This window comes from Canis lupus, chromosome 32, assembly GCF_048164855.1.
Source record: "Canis lupus baileyi chromosome 32, mCanLup2.hap1, whole genome shotgun sequence".
Taxonomy (NCBI): domain Eukaryota; kingdom Metazoa; phylum Chordata; class Mammalia; order Carnivora; family Canidae; genus Canis; species Canis lupus.
Window position 1 is genome coordinate 25781800 of NC_132869.1, and position 17346 is coordinate 25799145.

Below are 17346 nucleotides of genomic sequence, written 5' to 3' on the forward strand. Positions count from 1 at the left end.
ACCTGGGTGACACAGCCGATAACATCAGACTCTTGATTTTAACTCAGGTTGTGATCTTGGGGTCACAGAATCGAACCCCACACGGGACTCTGCTCAACATGGAATCTGCTTGAGACTCTTTCTGCCCTCCTCTGCCCCACCCTCCTCTGTAAAATAAGTAAATCTTTAAATCATTAAAAACAATAAAAAATAAACATTCTTTGCTTAAAAATGCTAGCCATCATCTGAGCTTTCAAGTCATCTGAGTCATATTTTTTCTGGTAGTGGGTCTTGCCTCACTGTTGATAGCCACTCACTTATCAGGGTGGTGGTTACTGAAGTTGGGGTAGCTGTAGCAATTTCTTCAAATAAGACAACAATGAAATTTGCTCCACCGATGGCCTCTTCCTTTCATAAACAATTTCTCTGTAGCACACGATCCTGTTTGATAACATTTTACCCACCATAGACCTTTCAGAATTGGAATCAATTCTCTCAACTAACTTTATTGTTATATATAAATCCTTTGTTGTCGGGGGATCTCTGGATGGCTCAGTGATATACCACCTGCCTTCAGCTCAGGGCGTGATCCTGGAGTCCCGGGATCGAGTCCCACATCAGCCTTCCTGCATGGAGCCTGCTTCTCCCTCTGGCTGTGTCTCTGCCTCTCTCTGTGTGTGTCTCTCATGAATAAATAAATAAAATCTTAAAAAAAAATTCTTTGTTGTCATGTCAACAATCTTCACGGTATCTTTACCAGAAGTAAATTCTACCTCAAGAAACCACTTTCTTTATCAATTAGAAGCAATTCCTCATGTTAAAGTTTTATAAGATTGCAGTAATTCATTTGCATCTTCAGCCTCTAATTCCATTTCCCTGTTCCTTCTACCATGTCTGCACTTACTCCACTGAAGTCTTGAACACCTACAAGTCATCCATTAGGGTTGAAATCAACTTCTTCCAAACTCCTGTTCATTTTGATGATTTGACCTCTTCCTATGAATCACAAATGTTCTTAATAGCCTGTAAGATGATGAATCCTTTCCAGGTTTTCAGCTGACTTTGCACAGGTCCATCAAAGGAGTTGCTCTCTAAGGCAGATCTAGCCTTATGTATTTCTTTAATAATAGGACTTGAAAGTCAAAATTACTCTTTGATCTATGGGCGACAGAATGGATATTCTGTGAGCAGGCATGAAAACAACACTAATCTCATTATACTTCTCCATCAGCTCTCTTAGATGACCAGGTTCACTGTCAGCAATAATATTTTGACAGAATTCTTTTTTTCTAAGCAATAGGTTTCAACAACAGGCTCAAAGTATTCAGTGAACTATGTCAGCATGTAAACTATATAAACAGATGTGCTTTGTTCCATTGACAGAGAGCACAAGCCATGTGTATTTAGCATGATTCTTAAGGGCCCTAGGATTTTCATCATGGTCAATGAGCATTGCCTTCAACTTCAAGTCACCAGCTGCATTAGCCCCTAACAAGAGAGTCAGCCTTAGAAGTCAGGCATTGACTTCTCCTCTCCAGCTATGAAAGTCCTAGATGGTTCAACTTCTAAAAGAAGGCTATTTCATTTACATTGAAAATCTGTTGTTCAGTATAGCTACCTTTGTTATCTTAGCTAAATCTTCTGGATAACTTTCTACAGCTTCCATGTCAGCACTTGCTGCTTCACCTTGTACTTTTATGTTACAGAGAAGGCTTATTTGCTTAAACTTTATGAGCTGACTTCTCTAACTTCATACTTCTGCAGCTTCCTCAACTCTCTTGGCCTTCATAGAATTGAGGAGAGGTAGGGCCTTGCTCTGGATTCAGCTTTGGCTTAAGGGAATTTTGTAACTAGTTTGATCTTATATCCAGATCACTAAAACTTTCTCCATAATTCAGACTGTTTGGCTTTCTTACCATTCATGTGTTCACTGGGATAGCATTCTTAATTTCTTTCAAGAACTTTTCCTTTGTATTCGTTGGCTTGGATAACGGGTGTAAGTGGATTAGCTTTTATCCTATCTCCATATTTGACATGCCCTCCTCACTAAAAGCTTAATCATTTCTAGCTTTTGATTTGAAGTGAGAGTTATATTCTTCCTTTCACCTGAACATTTAGAGGCCATTGCTGGGTTATTAATTGGCCGAATTTGAACACTGTTGTGTCTCAGGAAATAAGGAGGCTCAAGGCTAGGAAGAGAGATGGGGAACAACTGGTCAGTGGAGCAGTTAAAACACACACTTTTATTGAATAAATTCACCATCTTATATGGGTATAGAGTTATTCATAGTGCCCAAAAACAATTACAATAATAACATCAAAGATCACTGATCACAAATCATCATAACAAATATAGTAATAATAAAAAAGTTTGAAGTATTGAGAGAATTAGCAAAATGTGACACAGAGACACAAAGTTAGCAAATGCTGTTGGAAAAATAGCGCCATGGACTTGCTTGACCAGAAGTGGCCACGAACCTGCAATTTATAAACCATGCAGTATCTGCAAAGGGTAGTAAAACAAAATGTGCCTAAACGTGAGAGCTAGCATATATCATACATTTACTATTGCCAGGCCTTGTGCCAAGCACCTTACAGACATTTCATACGATCCTTGCATATGACAGAAGTGTTGTTGCTGCTGTTGCAGTTATTATTTCTCCATTTAACAACTAAGGAACTTGAGTTGTGCCTCAGAGATTATAGAATTTATCCAATGTTTCATAGCTGGTAAATGGCTAAGGATAGAAGAATTGAAGCAGTGATGAGATGATAGTTAAAGTAATAGACTGTGTAGGCTAATTTTCAAAGGAAGGAAATAAAGCCATGATGAAACTTTGGGACTGGAAAAAAATAAAAAGGTCAAGATACTGAATATCTTGAGACAAAAGAACAAGCGGCAGTAAGTAGTAAAGGAGTGATGGCGCTGTACGAATAGGTCATGTCAGAGTTGAATATTGAACTTAAAAATTGGCAGAAGTCAAGTGGTTTGCAGTACTCAGAGCATCCTTTTGGCAATAAATTAGTTGATGGTGATGGGAGGATTGTTGGGAGTCAGAAATGTTAAAAAAGACATAAAAGTGGCTATGGGGATACCTGAGTGGCTCAGTGGTTTGGCACCTGCCTTCAGCCCAGGGCATGATCCTGGAGTCCCAGAATCAAGTCCCACGTCAGGCTCCCTGCATGGAGTCTGCTTCTTCCTCTGCCTGTCTCTGTCTCTCTCTCTGTCTCTCTCTCTGTCTCTCTCTCTCTCTCTCTCTGTCTCTCATGAATAAATAAATAAAATATTTTAAAAATTAAAATAAAATAAATAAAAGTGACTATGGATCAGTGTTGAAGCTCTCCAAGAGATGATTCACTCAAAAAGTGGGCTGTGCGTACTAGTAATCCGTGGGTATTCAAAAAATGTATGAATCTGAATTCTGTGATCTAGGAAGGAAAATATAACCAGGGAAGCATCAGCTACCTGCAGAGTGAGCTTCTGAGTTTGGGACATAGGTAAAATTATTTTGTGGAAGGAAAGTCTCATCTTAAAGTATCAAGCAGTAGGCAAGTATAATTTCCTACTTCTGTTAAAAGGCCAGAGAGAGTCTGATGATGCAGAGGTTACTTGGCAGGAAAAAAACTTCATTGTTTCTGTTCTCTCCATAAAACTTGCTAAGTATACTTTTGGTGGTGCTCAGTGCTCTTTGGGAACATTGTTTAAAAGTCAATTTATTCTTCTGGAAACGTATCTCGGGGGGAAAAATGTATATTAAATAAGGCTAGAGATTAGACACCATCTCAGGAAAAAAGAAAAAGGAGATGACAACAGACTGGTCATTATATGATTATAAGATATTGTTGTCAGTTGTGGAGCTATACCAAGAACTGAGAGATGATAGAATAAATAAGGCAGGAGCAGCAGAATGCCGACAGTTATTAAAGCTAGATGATAGGAAGGTTCCTGGGTGGCTCAGTTGGTAAGGGTCTGCCTTAGGTTCAGGTCATGATCCCAGGGTCTTGGGACCAAGCCCCACTTTGGGCATTAGGCTCCCTCTTCAGCGGGGAGCCTGCTCCTCTTCCTCGGGCTTGTGCTTCTGCTCTCTCTCATGCATACTCTCTCAAATAAATAAAATCTTTAAAAAAAAAAAAAAAAGGCTGGATGAAAGGTATAGGAAGGTTTATTATACAGGGTGTTTTGTTTTGTTTTTAATTTTTGTTTGTTTTTGAAAATTCCCAAAATAAAAAGCTTAACTTTTAGAAGATGTTCCAGTATGGAATGTCAGTTCAAAAAGCATTGCATACCCAACTATGTACCTACTACTGTATTGTGTTTTATGTTCTTCTTAATTGTATTTTTAAAAATGCAAGGAATTGGGAAGAGGAGGGGATAGTTTACAAGATGTGAAAGCTAGCATTAAAGGTAAAAATAGTGGCTTTTAGTTATCAGAACTCTCCTGAAAATCTTAGGACTACATAATACCATTTTCACAAAAGCAAAAGAGAAATGACGTTTCTTTAACTCCTGTTCTTCGAATGTTGGTTAGCACCTCACATAGCAAGCTTCTTTTTATTTACAAAGAAAGGGTTCAAAGGCACACTGGTAGCTTTGCAGGAAGACTTTCAGAGGACTGTATCAAGGAAGTTTCTAACCTAAGACATGCAGAAACACTGCTCACTAGGAAGAAGATGGGTGTAGAGTATGCTCACTACTGACCTCAGAAAAAGTTTGCTTTCAAGAAATCCCTTATAGCATTTTAGAAGTAGGGACTCTCTTTATGGAAACCTATAAAAACCTAAAAAAAAGTCATTCTCATTGCATATTTGCAATTATGCAATTATTTATATACTGAATATATTAAAATTGTTTTTAATGGTTTTTGTCATAGTTTTTCTTTTTATTCCCAAAAAATCTTCTTTTGTTAATCTATATCCCATACCTCCCTACTCAATATCTTTTCTTTTTTTTAATATCTTTTCTTTTTAAAGATGAGGTTCATGTGTCAGAGACCAAGAACAATTTATTGTTTGTTTGTTTTTTAAGATTTTATTTATTTATTCATAGACACACAGAGAGAGGCAGAGACACAGGCAGAGGGAGAAGCAGGCTCCATGCAGGGATCCCGGCGTGGGACTGGATCCCAGATCTCCAGGATCACACCCCAGGCTGCAGGCGGCGCCAAACTGCTGCGCCACCAGGGCTGCCCTACTCAATATCTTTTCATTGGCTGGTGTAGGATTGAGAAAAAAAGTTCAGAGAAAAATTAGTGAAAATGAAATATTAAGATGGTAAAATTTCCCTCTGCTACTGATGATTAAAGATTGGGAAATCTAAACTGCTAAGATTACCGTGTTTTACTAATTTAATAGTACATAGGTAGTTTCTTTTCTTAAAGATTGGGCTGATTGCGTTGGCAGCATGCATTTGATGGATGACTGTCATTATCTTCTCAAACCTGCCTGACACTTTTAAGTGTAGAAAATGATAATTAAATTTTCAAGAGACCATGTTGAGATTATAAGATTTGGGGCTTGTAAAAGAACAAGCATAACAGTTGGATACCCGTGGTTGGTGTGTTTTTATTGACCTGGGGAAAGGAATAGAAACATCTCAGGTTTTCTTTTACTTTGTTTCTCTGTACAATCCCCCTCCCCCTCAATTAATGTATTGTCCAAAGTGTTTATAATGACTTGGAACTATTCAGGTTGCACAAAGCATTTAATGAAATCTTGCCTTAGACAAAACACTAGAGAGGATCATAATTAATGTCTCATTTTCTGCCAGTTGCTATTGATTACTCATTCAAGATCCCTTTGTTCTCAGAATGATAACAACTGTAGTTTGCATCACTATCTAATGAGATTCTCAGGATAGAATTCTTTAAGAACATGCTGATAATTGCTACCATATCCCTGGAATTTCAATGTAAATAAATTTGCATCATAATACAATTATTTCACAAACATCAGTGTTTTCCAAATTCAGATTTTATTAGTCTATTTTTTAATTATTTGTAAAAAATTAACAGAAGACTGATACAGTATTAAAACCCTCCATTTATATTTTTGCCAAGTTCCTCTTTATTCTCTTGAGTTTTTTATTTGATTGTAAGAGGCTTCTTTGTCACTCTCCAGTTTCCCTGTCATAATCTCTGAAACTTTAAGTGGACTTACAGCTAAACTGTACTGTGATGTTTCTCAAGTAAAAAAAAAAAAAAAAAAAAAAAAAGTTACAAATCTGGCAGTACTATACTAATTTTGCTCTTGGAACAGTTTTGTTTCTTCATCCCTCATTGACAAAAGAAACATGGTACAGTATAAAGAACTCAACTGAAAAAAATATTTTAGGCATTTTCTATTTTATCATGATTTTATCATGTTTTATACCTTTTTACATTTTTAATTAGTACACTCCCCTTTCAAAAAGACAGATCTGGGAACAGCTGCTTGCCTTTATATATTAAAACTGCATATTGTTTCAAGGCTATAACACAGGCATGAAAATTAAAGAATCATGTAGAAAGTACACAGCAGAGGTTCCATGAGTCCATATTAAATATTTTAAATTTTTTGCAATGTGTGACTATAACACTAGATACTTTGCATCTTATTTTTCTAGAAAACAAATCAGTGATACATTAGTGCTCATAAAATGACACTAATCATTTTTGACAGAAGGGTTAATTAGGTCCTTACTTAATCCTAAGTTATGATGGATATCGAAGTACATCTAGTACTGTGTTTGGGCCAAGCCACTTGATGGTAAAGCAGTTCTGAGGAAGCATGCTTATGTTTATCAAGATTTCAGACACTTTCCATTTTAAGGGTACTAAGAATATCCAAATTACTGCAGTGTGGCTCTGAATCCCCCTCGGCTACTGAGCCCCACCATTCTTATATCCTGTATAACAGGATTCATCTGCACTTCTATTTCACATTTAGAGTACCTTCCAAGATACTTAAGAAGTTACATTAATAAATGATGTTGGGCAAGCTCACTACTTATTCCTCTCCTTTACTTTTTAGTCAGTATTACCACGAAGACTTAATTGAAGTTTTCAAGTTCACATTTTAGAATCAGGGTTTCTCAAGCACTTGAACAGGGAGAGAGAACTGAAAAAACATATATATATATTTTTTTATATATATATATGTTTTATATATATATCACATAGACATATATATATGTTTATATATATATATCACATAGACTACTAAAATTCCATACAAAATGAGGATTTTTATTTATATGCTAAAGGTTTGCATACAAAATTATTTATTTATTTATTTATTTATTTATTTAAAGATTTTTCTATTTATTCATGAGAGACACAGAGACATAGGCATAGAGAGAAGCAGGCTCCATGCAGGGAGCCCAATGTGGGACTCGATCCTGGGACTCCAGGATCACGCCCTGGGCCAAAGGCAGGGGCTCAACCACTGAGCCACCCAGTGGTTCATTCTCCCTCCAAACGAAATTTAAAGTGCAATTTTTAGAATAATAAGTATATATAAAAAATAAAATGAACTTACTGTAAAGTTTTCATTATGATAATCTAGATTATATTAGTGTTCCGGGGATGAACTTTCATCGATTATTCTTCAGTAATTAGATACACTTTTCTCAGTTGAGGTTCTAGAGGACCACTAAAAAGATTCTTTTCTAAGCCTTATTAAGAAATTTAGTGCTCTGTCATTTCAGAAAACTAATTCTGCCTTGAATAAGACAGCTCGGCAGAATAAAACTGCTTTGCCTAGTGCCATATCCTCTGGGATTGTGTATTCTTTTTGCTTGAGATACCTCCAGGACAAGATCAGTGGTAATCAATAATGCTTCTCATTTGTTTTTAAGCAGACAGGAAAATCAATAATATGAGCTGATGTGTAATTTTATTTTAGGGGAAAAAATTAAATAGTTTATTATATGTGCTTTAGTGTTACCAAAATGTTTAAAGAATCAAATAAAAGAAAAAATACATGACTTTATTAGTGGTAGAATATCAAAATAGGCTTCATATAGTTTAGACCTTAATTTTTTTAAGCCATTTTCCATTAGTTTCATGGGTATTATTTCCTAGATTATCAAGTCCTAGTGGAGAAAACATTGTCTTAAACTTCTTTAGTGCTTCTTATAGTACTGAACAATTCATTTTAGTTAATGGAGTTAAGATGTGTTCTTAAAAAGAAACAATTTCTTCTACATATGCTTTCCCTACTCATATAAATCATCATGCAAACCTAAGAGGGAGACGTGGTTATTTCTATGAGTAGGACAGCTAAGTGAAGAACATCTTCTGTGGGGGTTCTTGCCATTAATATTCACTAAACAAGAATACAGAATGTTTCCTAATCATATCTCCATATTTATCTATAGTAAGTAGAAATCAGTGGTGTTTACCAACACTAAAATTGATAACAAATAAACTTTCTCCTAAAAACATTTGTTCTTTTTCTTCCTTTATTTCATGCATATATGCAAAACCTACCAGTATGTATTCTATAGATAATACAGCTTTAGGGTTGTAATCTACAAAGTCATTTATAGGTCACTTCTATTTTTTAAAGTTAACAGTCTTATAAATGGTAACTAGGTTCCTGGACTATCATAGAAGTCTTCTTTATATTGAAGAAAGAGCCTCTTAAACAGACCTAGATTCAAATTAGTATTCTACTACTTGTTATCTTTATAACATAATTTGTATAATAATAAGATTGCAGTAAATATTCACTGAGATGGTACATTTGTAAATATGCTAGTCGATTCTTGATATTTATTCTGATTTTCTCCAACTTTTTATTTTGAAAACTTAGAAACCCATAGAAAAGGTACAAGAAAAATACAGTGAACGTCCGTATGCTCTTAATGAAGTATCATCAATATTTCACCACATTTGTGCATACATATTCCTTTTCTTTCACTCTGTGTATGAGTTTTATACACAAAAATAAACACACATCTGCTGAATCATTTTCAGAATAAGTTGCCATTTTTCTATTTATTCTTGATCTAGATTGATGCAGTTTTGAATCTGTCACACTTCTCTTTGGATTTAGCCTCTAATTGTCAACCCTCTCTCTCTAGGGACCTGTCCATTCTCTTTCTGATTTCCAACATCCTTTCTTACCATAGCCATTGGGAGTTGTAACTCAGCCAGCTTAGATTCAGGGCAGACAGGGTTTCCTGACTTAGGATAGAGTTTGTGCCCAGGAAACAGTATAAAATGTCATTCACCTCGTTTTTCATTCTTTGTGATCCTTACAATATGCTGGTCTATGGGGAAAGAAAAAAATGAAATTGAGTTTTTTATTTTCACTGGGGCCTAAAACTGTGAAACTCACTTGTACTTAACCCTTATTTACTTCTAGTAACCCTTTGAGTGAATTAGTAATATGTCCTTTATACAAAAGGAAAATAATGCACTAATGTTAGAAAATTTGCCCAGGATCATACAGTTGGGATTTGAACTAAGGGTAGCTAATTCCAAAGCCCACGCTGTTTGTAGGACATCAATGTTTTTATAGACATTCTGCTTACTCTTAAGAATATAAGAATGTGGCAATTGCAGTTCTAAGAACAAAAGGAATTGGCTATGGATAATTCATATCATTTCAATCAACAAAACTCACGTAATGGACTTCAATCCTGGAAGAAAAACAACTTCTTTGTGTCCGAAGATCATGGACAGAAAATCTAAAGCATACTGCAGAATTTTAGAGAACAAAATGTCTCTTACAATTTCGAAATCATCATGAAAGATGAAACAATCCCATGTCATCGCTGTGTCTTAGCAGCGTGCAGTGACTTTTTCAGGGCTATGTTTGAGGTAAACATGAGAGAGAGAGACGGTGTGAGCATCACCATCACCAGTCTGTCCTCCAAAGCGGTGAAGGCATTCCTTGACTATGCCTATACTGGGAAAACACAGATAACAGATGATAATGTGGAATGTTCTTCCAGTTGTCCTCATTCCTTCAAGTCTCCTTCCTAGCCAAAGCTTGAAGTGACTTTTTTTTTAAAGATTTTATTTATTTATCCATGAGAGACAGAGAGAAAGTTTTTTCTGTCTTTATTGTGCATATTATTATTCACCATTCTGCAAACTTCACCATTCTGCAAACTTAGTCCTTTGTCCCTCCACCAAAACATTATATAAGAGGAGTTAATAAACATTTTCCAAAAGGGGCTACATAGTAAATATTTAAGCTTTGCTCACCTTACATTCTCCATTGCCAACTACTCACCTCTTACTGTAGCATGAAAACAGTCATAGCCAATACATAAATGAATGAGTGAGACTATGTTCCAATAAAAGTATTTTCAGAAACGGGCCCAGTTAACCCACAGGTCTTGGTTGTTGACTTCTAATGTAAATCATCATCTTATTTGCCCATGAGAATTTATGTGCTGGGGAAATGTTGTAAGGAGCACTGTTAAGAGACCTATGAATGCCCTTCTCCTGTCGGTGTTTGTATATATGTGTAAAATGGTCAGTTTCTTTTGTGCCTTCTACATGAAAATGCACATAATGAAAGAAATACAGCAGATGCCTCAAAGCATTTTCAGCATCCTGAAAATAAGTTTTACACTGAGCAAGGAACATCTTAGTGAAAGACTAGTGATGTTTAGGGAAAAATTTCAAGGTACATGACTCCTGCCCTCAAACATGTTGGTAATAGGTTCCATCTAGCATACTATGAACCATATTCTGATTGCTATTTGAGGTATGTTGAGTGTGCCTAGCATGGGCAAAAAAGAAAGACAAAGCAGGAGTGACAATGGAAATTTCAGTGTCATGTAGAAGACTTGATGATTCCTGGGTCACACTACTCACACAAATAACAAAATCAGGAGATTCCATGCCAATGGTTTGTTATAGAAATAATATATGTGTTACGTATATTTTCTCAATTTTGACATTTCTTCTGGAGACTATTATCTTAAAGGGGACTGCTTCTCCTTTGTGTCTAATAATCACACCTTCATTTTCCAACCTGATGAACTTCATATCTGTTGGAATTTGTGCAGTAAACACTAAATAATTGGTACTGTGTAGTCTTTATATATATATATATATTATATATATATATACTCGTGTTTGAAATCATCTTTTCCTCACTTTTCTCCTTTATAAAGGAAGATACCAACTCTGTTCAAAGAATAATTTACCTTTTGATGAGTATGAGTTTTCATGATCATAAGCATTTCTGAAAGATATAATGATCTTTGGTTTAGTACATTGATTACTTCATATGTGCTCCAGCATTGTTGAATAGGCCCTTTTTAAAAAACTGAAATATCAAAAGAAAATGAAAAGATAGTATAGCAAAACATTATATGCAGTAAAAACTGTGATCAGAGGAAAATTTAAAGTTGTAAATGCCTGCATCAGAAAAGATCTCAAATCAGTAGCCTAACTTTGTACCATAAGGACCTAAAAAAAGAAGAGCAGACCAAACTGAAAGCCAACAGAAGGAAGGAAATAATAAAGATTAGAGCAGAAATTTTTAAAAATAGAGAATAGAAAAAAACAATAGAATCAACAAAATCAAAAGTTGGTTCTTTGAAAAGATCAAAAATTGACCTTCAGCTAAATTGACTAAAAAAAAAGGGAGTCCAATCACTAAAATAGAAATGAAAATAGGGAATATAACTTACCAACCTTACAAAGATAAAAAAAAATTATAAAGGAATGCTATGAATAATTGAATGCTAACAAATTAGACAACTTAGGTGAAATGGAGAAAGTCCTAGAAACATACACACCCTGAAAACTGACTCAAAAAAGAGATAGAAAAATCTAAACAGCTAAAACAAGAGATTGAATCAGTAATAAAAACTCTTCCAAAAAAGAGAAGTCTAGATACAGATAACTTCACTAATGAATTCTACGAGTCATTTAAAGAAGAATTAAACACCATTCCTTCTCCAACATTCATTCTGTGAGGCCAGCATTACCCTGAATACAAACCAGACCCCAATATCCCAGGAAAAAGGAAGCTACAGATCTATATCTTTTTTGTATGTATTTTTTTTTCTCTTTTTGTATGTTAATGTAAAAATCCTTTACAAAATAGTAGCAAGCTAAATCCGGCAGTTTATAAAAAGGAATATACAGCATGACCAAGTAGGTTTTATCTCAAGAGTACAAGGGTAGTTCAACATAAGAGAAGTGATCATTGTAATTTATTTATAGAATAAAAGGAGAAAATCATCTGATCATCTTAATCAGTGCAGAAAAAAAGCATCTGAAAAAATCCAACACCCTTTCATGATAAAAACACAAGTTAGGACAAGGAGGAAACTTCTTCTACTTGATAAAGGTTATTTGTGAAAAACTAATGTCTGATGTCATGCACAATGCTAAAACAATGAAAGCCTTACCCACTAAGATTGAGAATGAAATGGTGCGCATCTGGCTATCTCAGTCAGAACATGTGACTCTTTTTCTCAGAATTGGGACTTTGAGCCCTATGTTGGGCATAGAGATTACTTAAAAAAAAAAAGTGAGAACAAGACAAGGATGTCTACTTTCACCACTTAACATTGAACATTTTACGAGTTTTTCTGTTTGTTTTTTGTTTTTTTTTTTAAGAGAACATGAGCAGTGGGGGAGGAGCAGACAGGAAGACTCTTAAGCAGGCTCCATGCCCAGCTTGGAGTATGACATGGGGCATGACCTCACAACTCTGAGATCATGACCTATGCCAAAATTAAGAGTCAGACACTCAACCAACTGAGCCACCCAGGCACCCCAAATATTTTACTATAAGTTCTAACCAGAGCAAGTAGGCAAGAAAAAGAAATGAAGGCATCTAAATTGGAACGAAAGAATTAAAACTTTACCTATTTGCAGATGGTGTGATCTTACATATACAGAATCCACAATAAAACTATATGAGCTAATAAATGAATTTACCATAGTTGCAAGTTCAAAATTAATACACAAAAACTAGTTGTATTTCTATACACTAATAATGAACAAACCAAAAATAAGTCACCAACTCCATTTAGCATCCAAAAGAGTAAAATACCTTGGAATATAACTACAAAGTGTAAGACATATAACATATACTAGAAACTATAGAGCGTGCTGAAAGAAATTAAAGAAGACCTAAATAAGTGGGAAAATATTCAGTGTTCTAGGAGTCAGAAAACTTAATATATTTAAGATAGCAAAACTACTGAAAGCAATCTACAGATTCAGTGTAATCCCTATCAAAATTCCAATGGTATCTTCTTACAGAAATGGAAAAGCTGATTCTCAAAGTTATGTATAATTTCAAAGAACCCCACATAGCCAAAACAATATCGAAGAAGAGTAAATTGGAGTACACACTCTTCAATATCAAAACTTTACTACAAAGCTACAGTATAGAACTGGCATAAGGCAGACACATAGGCAAAAGGGATAGAATTGAGAGTCCAGAAATAAACCCAAGTATTCATAAGCAATTGATTTTCAACAAAGGATGCCAAGACCACTGAATAAGAAGATACTATTCTTTTCAACAAATGGTGCTAGCTAACTGGATATCCACATTCAAAAGAATAAAGTTGGACCCTACCTTCTACCATATACAAAAATTAACTCAGTGCATCAATGATATAGGTAAGAGCCAAAACTGTATACTCTTAGAAGATATAAGAGTAAATCTTCATTACCTTGGCTTTGGGAGTAGATTCTTAGATATGACATCAAAAGCACAACAAAAGAAAAATATACGGTAAATTAGACTTCATCAAAATTAAAAATTTGTGTTTATCCAAGAACATTAAGAAGTGAAAAGACAGCCTACAAAATGGGACAGGCAAGTCATATGTCTGATAGTGTCTAGTATTCAAAACATGATGTATTAAAATTCTTACAATATAACAGTAGAAACATAACCCAATTCAAAAATGGTCAAAGTACTTGAATTGATATTTTTCTAAAGAAGATACACCAAAAAGGCCTTCAAGCCCATGAAGAGATACTCCGCATCATTAATCATTAGAGAAATGTGAATCAAAACCACAGTAAGATACTTAACACCCACAAGGATGCCTATAATTAAAAAAAAAAAAATTAAAAGTAACAAGTGTTCATAAGGATATAATTAGAATCCTCATACATTTCTGGTGGGAATGTAAAATGGCACAGCCATTATCGAAAACAGTTTGGAATTTCCTTAAGGGCAGCCCAGGTGGCTCAGCGGTTTAGCGCTGCCTTCAGCCCAGGGTGTGATCCTGGAGACCCAGGATCGAGTCCCACGTCGGGCTCCCTGCATGGAGCCTGCTTCTCCCTCTGCCTGTGTCTCTGCCTCTCTCTCTCTCTCTCTCTCTCTCTCTTTCTCTCTCTCTCTCTCTCTCTCTCTCTGTGTCTCTCATGAATGAATAAATAAAATCTTTTAAAAAATAAAAAATAGATATTAAAAAAAAAAACGAAAACAGTTTGGAAGTTCCTTAAAAAGTTAAACATAGGGACCCCTGGGTGGTTCAGCGGTTTAGCACCTGCCTTTGGCCCAGGGCGTGATCCTGGAGTCCTGGGATCAAGTCCCACATTGGGCTCCCTGCATGGAGCCTTCTCCCTCTGCCTGCATCTCTGCCTCTCTCTCTCTCTCTCTCTCTCTCTCTCTCTCTGTGTGTGTGTGTGTGTGTGTCTCATGAATAAATAAAATCTTAAAAAAAAAAAAGTTAAACATAGAATCACCACATGACCCAGCAATTCTCCTAAGTATTCCTCAAAAGAATTCAAAACAAATACTCAAATACCCATACACAAATGTTCATAGCAACACTATTCACAACAGTCCAAATCTAGAAACAACCAAAATGTCCCATCAATGAATGAATGAATGAATGGATATACAAGCTGTAGTATATCTATGCAATGGAATATTACTCAGCCCTAACAAGGAATGAAGTAGTGATACAAACTACAGCATGGATGTATTTCAGAAAACATACGAAGTGAAAGGTCATTACATACGGTTCCAAATTATATAAAATATTCAGAGTAGGTAAATTCATAGAGATAGCAGATTCATTGTTGTAAAGACTAGAGGAGGGAAAGAATGGAAGTTAACTGTTTAATGGGTTAGGGGTTTCCTTTGGAGGTGATGAAAATGTTCTATTAACTACATGATGATGGTCACATAACATTGTGAATGTACCAGATGTCACTGATTGGAAACTTTGAAATGGTTAATTGTATGTTTTGTGAATTCTAGCTCATTTTTTTTTAAGCTGAAACAACCAAAATTACTTAAAATCATTAAGTAGTGTGATAAACTGAGAGTTTTTCTTGATTATTAGAATGGAGGCAGGAAGTGGGCGACTGTGACTGGTGTTACAAAGTTCTACTGACTCATTCAGACCACAGCTGAGGTTTTTTCTCAGTACCTCTGTGATAATCAGTAGCTAAAAGGACAGCTACTCAGAGTATGGTGATGGCAGGCATTAAATATGGAATAGGAGGATAGTCTATGTATCAGAGGAATCACAGGTCTTTTCACCTGAGAGCATCCTTTCAACTCTCCAGCACCCTTTCCAGTTGAGGTCTTTTTCCCTCAGCTGACAGAAAACTTAAAACCAAAATCTGCCAAAATGACTTCATTAGCTTTATCTTAGGGTCACTGGTTTAGTAGGTCAGGGCTGCTGAATCTCTGGATCTCAGTGAAGCACTTGACAAAGTCTTATGTTATTGTAGCATACCATAGAGATCTCCTCAGCCTTGTCATCCTAATGTCTTTGGGGTTTTTTAATACCATTTTTTATGCCCCAATACTAGAAAAGCTAGCAAATGCATTGGTTGACAGACTCAGAATCTTAAAAAAGCAGAAATGAATGATTATAATGGATAAAATATAACAAGATGAATTTTATCAGGTAAATATTAACTGTTGTACTTGGGACCAAAAAAACACAAGGAAACTGTTGGAGGGCCAGGACTTAATAGCAACATATGCAGTAAAAAGTAACAGCATGTAATCACTCCTAACCTCTTAATATGAGCTAGCACAAATGGGTTATTTAAGTGCAGTGTTGAAAATGACTCTGCACTAATCAGGCCACATCTGGGGCATTGTCATCCATTCTATTTTACAAGACACTTTGACAAACTGATAATAAATCCAGAGGTTTTAGAGGTTTTATGTCAGAGATGCTGAGGATTACTTTCAAACCCGTGCCATGAGACACAGTTGAAGAAAACAGGAATGGCTAGTCTTGACAATATTGGCAGTCTTCAAATAAATAAAGCTATCCTTTTTTTTTTTTTTTTTTTAAGATTTTATTTATTTATTCATAGAGAGAGAGAGAGGCAGGCTCCATGCAAGGAGCCCGACACGGGACTCAATCCTGGGTCTCCAGGATCACACCCCGGGCTGCAGGTGGCGCTAAACCGCTGCGCCACCAGGGCTGTCCCAAATAAAGCTATCCTAAAAGAAAAAAGAAAAGGAAAAAAGAACAGAATTGACCGCCTTGTATGGTCATGAAAGCATTCAAGCAAAGACTTGGTGGCCGTTTTTCAAAAATATTCTTGATGACTAAAGGGTAAAACCACATAGTAACTAAAGTATCTTTTAACCTTAAGGTTGTATAGATCCGAACAATTACTAGAAAGCAGGCAACATGAAGATAGGAAAAAAGAAAATGTAGGTTTAAACCAATGGTGTAATAGAACTCAAAAAATTATATGAATCTGAATTCAAAACATTATTGAAGGTACTAGCATCTTCTGAATAACTATCTGATTAAGAAGTGATGATATTTTCAGGTTTGGATTAGTATCAGTGGGAAGATAACTTGTTTCCTTGGCTCTGTTTTATAGTCTAGTCTCCTGAGACAAGATTTAGGGCTTGGAAGCCCCGCACAGCTGTCTTCTTCAGGAAAACCTGGAACACCATACTACTCATTCTCTGCCACAAGTTCCAGGAGAAGACCACTCCATGACTCTGCAGCACTTGGTAAGTGTGTTGTACAACAAATCCTATCTTCCAGATTTTTTTTTAACCTCTTAGTCTTCTGGCTGCACTCTTATTTAGTAGAAATTTGGTTTCTTAGGTATGATATTGATATTAGAGCTTATCTGCATAAAAATGTATCAGATATTTGATAAACAATCACTTTAATAGTCTTGTTTGGTCACCATAAGAGGAACTAAATAGTGGAAAATGGGACTAATTTTTCCTATTATAATAAAAATAGCATGTGGTAATATTCACACCTTATTTTTTACTAAGATTGATATAATGCTGAACAGTTTACAATGTGGTTTTATATACTTTCTCATCTTGTTGGTCCAACAGCCCTGCTGGTCAGTAGATGTAATACTAGATTTAACATAAAATGAGGGTCAAGAGGACACATTCTTATAATTAGTAGATGGCTTACCAAAGATAAAA

General features: G+C 35.5%; 1 protein-coding gene across 10 annotated transcripts in view; it reads left to right on the plus strand.

Annotated features, from left to right (window-relative positions):
* Positions 1 to 17346, plus strand: part of TCF12 (transcription factor 12) — a 373993-nt gene that overhangs the window by 272114 nt on the left and 84533 nt on the right. For all 10 annotated transcript variants that reach the window (XM_072808763.1, XM_072808761.1, XM_072808764.1 and 7 more), the window contains one exon: positions 16773 to 16908. In XM_072808763.1, coding sequence (XP_072664864.1) covers positions 16773 to 16908 — 136 coding nt within the window. The remainder of the gene's footprint in view (positions 1 to 16772; positions 16909 to 17346) is intronic.